The 5286-nt window shown below is 47.7% G+C and overlaps 1 protein-coding gene across 1 annotated transcript; it reads right to left on the minus strand.

The window, feature by feature from the left end:
* Nucleotides 1-1078: 1078 nt before the first annotated feature.
* Nucleotides 1079-3092, minus strand: LOC141027124 (uncharacterized). Its single transcript, XM_073504089.1, has 3 exons — nucleotides 2410-3092; nucleotides 2174-2247; nucleotides 1079-2130 (listed from the first exon to the last, which is right to left on the minus strand). Exons 1-3 carry the CDS (start codon nucleotides 3090-3092, stop codon nucleotides 1079-1081), a joined length of 1809 nt encoding a protein of 602 aa, XP_073360190.1.
* Nucleotides 3093-5286: the final 2194 nt, after the last annotated feature.

Here is a 5286-nt window from a genome sequence, read left to right on the forward strand (position 1 = left end):
TCCCTAGTCCAGGTTTATCGCCTATTCAGGTTCCATCCGCAGGGAGTCCGGCCGAGGTTTCCACTACGGCCTCGAACGATGTGTGCAGGGTTCCCGAGGCACCAAACGGGCGTCCCAGTACACTGTGCCACGTTCCTACCGCATCACAGCCCACCCCTCTGGTCAGCGCTGCGCACGACCTCCAGCATACTACAAACACCAGAAACTACTTGCAACTCATTGATAGTGGACAGGGGCGGTTAATAAGTCGAGAGAGTCAATTAAGGATCCCAACGTGTGGTAGTAGTTGTTCATGGATCACAAACACAGAACTCAGTTCCTGAGGATGATTTCAATGAGACAACCCACCATGTACTCCTACATGGCCTCTCACAGCTACCTTTACCAAATCGTGTTCACACACTTAGCTCTCAACAGTAAGACATGTTCACCACATTCCAATTCATCCATGATGAATCAGACCTGACTCAACTCTAAGCAGTAGCAGGCATGACAACAAGCATGAATGAGTAGGCACATCAGGGCTCAACTAACTCCTACTCATGCTAGTGGGTTTCATCTATTTACTGTGGCAATGACAGGTCATGCAAAGGAAAGGGGTTCAACTACCGCGGCATGTAACAGTTGACACGTTGTTGTCCTAATGCAGTAAAAGAGAGGAGGAGCGAGAGAGTGGGATTGTATCGGAATGAACAAGGGGTTTTTCCTTGCCTGGCACTCCTGAAGATAGTATAGCTCTTCATCGGTGTCATCGAACTCATCGTCGAAACTACGTCCACTGAGGGGACAAATACCGGCAAACAGAGAAAGAACACAATCAATGCAATGCAACAATATGATGCATGATCATGACATGGCAATATGCTGTGGTTTGAGCTAATGCAACTAGCAACAATTTATTGATAATTTTTCTGTTAATTTTTTTTGACTGGGAACTGTAGGGGAAACCCCCACAGCATATCAAAACTTTATTGTAAAGAGAGAGCAAGTACAAGTATTATGGGGGATTACAAGAGGTAATCAAACTAAACTAAGGGAAGAAGGAGAAGAAACAAGTTAAAATTACAGAATATTGGCCTCAAGGTGGCAGAAATGAGATCCATCTAAGGAGATCATCCTTATAGGCAGCTTTCACTCTATATTGCATTAAGCTAATATCATGGATGAATGCACTTCTCCATTTATTGAATCCAGCTCTCTCATGCCTGAAGACCTTAGCATTCCTGAGAATCCAGATGTTCCAGCAAGCAATAAACACCACTTCAGTGAAGAAGGGCTTCCTAAAACTCCTGCTAGCATTAATAACCAAATCAGCCATGGAGTCACCAGATGACCAATCAATTTGCAGATAGTTCCAAACTTTGACACTAAAATTGCAATTAAAGAACAGATGATCTCTTGTTTCCCTAGTCTGCAAAGGACAAAGGACAAAATTTACTCCATCCTCCAAATGCCAATGCCTCCTTTCCACCATGTCCTTGGTGTTCAACCTGTCCATAATAAGCATCCAAGCGAATACTTTGATTTTCATTGTACAGGAGGACTTCCAGATCCAAGCTGTCAAAGGGTTGAAGGATTCTGATGCAAAAGTATGTGAGTAAAACAACTTTGGTGAGTATCCCTTGGCAGTGCCATTCCAAAACCAAATATCCTTGGACCCAGGTGCTCTATTGTGGCCGCCCAACAGAGACTGGAGAGTGGTCAGGTCATCAAAAGCCTGGCTGGACAAAGGAAGGTGGAAGTGCTGGAACATGTCCTGAGAGTCCAAGAACTCTTTAACAGTGATCCAGGGGTCCTTAACATAGGAAAAGAGCCTGGGAAATCTGAATTGAAGGCTAGACACCTGATCATCAAGCTGCCAGTTGTCTGACCACATGAGGGCAGTGTCCCCTTCATTAATCTGAACCCAAGCACACTCCCTAAAGTTTTGCATGACCTTGCATATATCCTTCCACCAGAAAGAGCCACAATCAAAAGTTCCTTGGGGTACTCTGCCATGATAGTAGGAATCCCAAATTAAAGACACCCATGGGAGATCCTTTTTATTAAGAAAGTTATTTGCATGTTTGAGCAGAAGTGCAACATTCTGAACACCAAGATTAAGAATACCAAGGCCTCCCTTTTTTTGGCCTGCAAATAAGGTCCCAAGCAGCAAGTGAAGGGGCAGGCTCACCCCTATTCTTCCTCCAGAGGCATTGTCTGTGGATTCTCTCCAATTGCTTTAGAATTCCAGCAGGAACAGCCAAACTGCAAAGGAAAAAAATGGGCATAGAAGACAAGGCAGAGTTTAGAAACTGCAGTCTTTCCCCCTGATTTAAAAAAGAGGAGCTAGCTGTCATTCTCCTGTCCATGCAGTCCATGAATGGCATAAAATCCACCATTTTAGGCCTTGTAGTTCCCACTGGTAACCCAAGGTAGGTAAATGGCATTTTCCCAATCTGGCATCCAAATGCAGCAGCTAATTCAGTCATGACAGCAGTGTCCACATTGATGGGAATAATAAAGGATTTGTGGTAGTTCACATCAAGACCAGTGGACACAGAGAAGACCTTGAGCATGTCCTTCAGAGCTAAAAGTTGGTCCTTGTCAGCAGGCAAGATAATTAAAGTGTCATCAGCATACTGAATCACAGGGTAATCCTGGTCATGACAAGGTATAGGTAGATGAAGAATGCCCCTTCTGAACATGTCATTGATTACAGTCTGCAGGAGATCAGCAGCTAGGACAAAAAGGAGGGGAGAGACTGGATCACCCTGTCTGACACCCTTTTTACATCTGAACTTCCTACCAGGAACTCCATTAAGCAGAACAGATGAGGTACCTATGGACAAAAGTTGCTTCATCCAAATAATCCACTTCTCATTAAAGCCGTTATATCTCAATATTTGCACTATGGCCTCATGCTCAAGGGAATCAAAAGCCTTCTCAAAATCCAACTTTGGAATCACAATTGGTCTCTTGGACTGGTGGCACTGGTGTAAATACTCAAAAGTCCACCCAATACAATCCTGAATTGTTCTGCTTTTTATGAAACCATACTGGTTCTTGTGAACACACTGCATAATCACCTCTTGAAACCTATTGGCTGCCATCTTTCTGATAATTTTTCATATATAAATCATTTCAATCTGAGCCACAGTTGAATTTCTGTGAATTTTTGAAGTTTAAAACATTTTCTGGAATTTCCTAATCATTTCTGAAATAAGAAAAACCAGAAAAATAATTATGACGCCAGCATGAGGTCATCCTTGCGTCAGCACGTAAACTGAGCTGCCCTAGTCAAACCTGACTAGTGGGACCCACTTGTCAGTGACTCACCTTGTTAAACACTAGATTAGTGTTATCCTAAAGTTAACCTAATCAGGGTCGGTCTGACATGTGAGTGTCTCATTCAGTTAAGTGAGTAATTAGCACTAATTAAAACCTAAACTAATTTCAGTCAGGGGCCGGCCCCACATGTCATTGACTCAGGTGGGGTCTAGCCGTAGTCAAAGTGGGTCAAACCCACCGGCAGTTCGCCGCAGGCGAGGCCAAACGCGGCGGAGAGCTACGGGTTTCGCGCTCCGTCGACCAAAAGAGGGGCCGAGGCCATCTACGTGCTGCTGATGATCTCGCACGTCGAATGGTGCAGGAGGGGTGTGCTGTGGTGGCCGGAAATGATGCCGGCGTCGAGCCAGGCGGTGGCCGGAGCTCGGGCGCACCCAGGTTCGTCGTTTTAGGGCATGGCAAGAGCAGCGGGTGGGTGTTCTAGGCTCTGCGAGCTATGCTGAGCATGGCGACGCTCTCAGACACGTCGGAGATGAAGAACAACGGCGGCGAGCTTCGGTCGGGGTGGCCAGTGGGGCTAGATGAGGAAATCGACAGAGGGGAGAGAGGGGTTGGGAGCAGGAGCTCACGAAGATGTCGAAGAGGTGGTCAGCGAGCTCGGGGAGGTCCTGGCGGCGCCGAATCGACCGGAGGTGAGCTCGGGTGCCTGAGGTTGAAGACGAGGCAGAGATGTCGCTTCGGTGCGCCCAACATTGCGTGGATCAGTGGAGACAAAGAGGAATACGCGGCGGTTCTTATGGATGCATCGGCGAGACTAGTGGTGGACAGTGGCCGCGGTGGTGGCAAGCGGCGTCGACGGCAGCGCTCAGGTGAGCTCAGGGGAGAGAGCCAGGGGAGGGGAAAGTGAGCACGGAGGGGAGAGAGAGGCAGGGAGGTGAGTGGCGTCTCCACGGAGCCGCGGGAGGACGCAGGGAGGCAGGAGGTGGCCCGGCGCGTGGTCACGCGCGTCGAGCACGCGCCTCTCGTCCGACTGGCTCAAGGTCAGGGACGACTAGCACTTGAGCCAGATGGGCTGGGCTGCTTCGGCTGGGCCAAGTGGGCTACACAGGTATGGCCAGGTAGTTCTCTATCTCTCTCTTTTTCTTCTGTTTTGCATTTTCTGTATTTGTTTTGATTTAGTTTTAGACACTAAATCATTTTGTTTGCTTCCGATAATTCTTGTGGGGACTAGTTGGATTATTCCAAAGCCCGTCACCAAAGATCAAAATTATTGGACATATATTATTTAATTAACAAGTATATATCCAATGCAAATAGTTATTGATTTAATTCAAAGGCCCAAAATAAATATCTCTGAGACTCCAAAAATATTGTTTTGATTTTTACCTCTTGCCAATATTTTCAGAGACTAAGAGGAACATTTTCCTTGACTTCTTTGAAAAGATTTTAATGTTGATTATTTCTGAAGTGATTTCTGAGGGTTTCAACTAACCTCAATTCAACTTTCAGAATCTAGACATGATGCATGATGCTCTCAAATGCAACTAATATAATTATTTACACACAAGTATTCTAGGGCTGTGACAGTTTTCCCTTGCACCGTCAGGCCAACGTTGGCGGCGAAGAAGAAGAGGGAGGGAGCAGCCACACCCTTTGGGACCCAGCAGCCTGCCATGGCCGCACCTCCTCTGGCGCGGAAGGGTGGCGACGGCCCTCGTGCCTCTCCGGCCCGATCATCCTCGCGGGGTCCGGAGAACCGACCCTTGGAGAAAGCGATCTCCACAGCCAAGTTGGCTCCGGAGGTGCCAACTCCCAGCTCGCCTGCCGAGGTCCCATAGGTCCAGGAGCCTCTAGTTTCTTCTACTGCTACCAACTCGCAGGCCTTGGTGATGACGCTGTCTCCTCCTCTTCCCGTCATGCCGCTGGGCCGTGATCCTTGTGCTTCGCCCGACGCTCTGGAGGAGGCTCTTTCCGCACTGACCCACCTTCGGGATGACCTTCAAGGCGCCGACCGTCGCC

This window comes from Aegilops tauschii, chromosome 7, assembly GCF_002575655.3.
Source record: "Aegilops tauschii subsp. strangulata cultivar AL8/78 chromosome 7, Aet v6.0, whole genome shotgun sequence".
Classification (NCBI taxonomy): domain Eukaryota; kingdom Viridiplantae; phylum Streptophyta; class Magnoliopsida; order Poales; family Poaceae; genus Aegilops; species Aegilops tauschii.

Bases quoted from the DNA above. Each gene is read 5' to 3' on its own strand.
- LOC141027124 (XM_073504089.1), bottom strand. From the start codon at position 3,092: ATGGCAGCCAATAGGTTTCAAGAGGTGATTATGCAGTGTGTTCACAAG. The intron at 2,248-2,409 runs GTTACCAGTGGG...TTTCCTTTGCAG, and splicing joins ATGCCATTTACCTACCTTGG to TTTGGCTGTTCCTGCTGGAA. The intron at 2,131-2,173 runs GTGAGCCTGCCC...CCTTATTTGCAG, and splicing joins CCTCTGGAGGAAGAATAGGG to GCCAAAAAAAGGGAGGCCTT.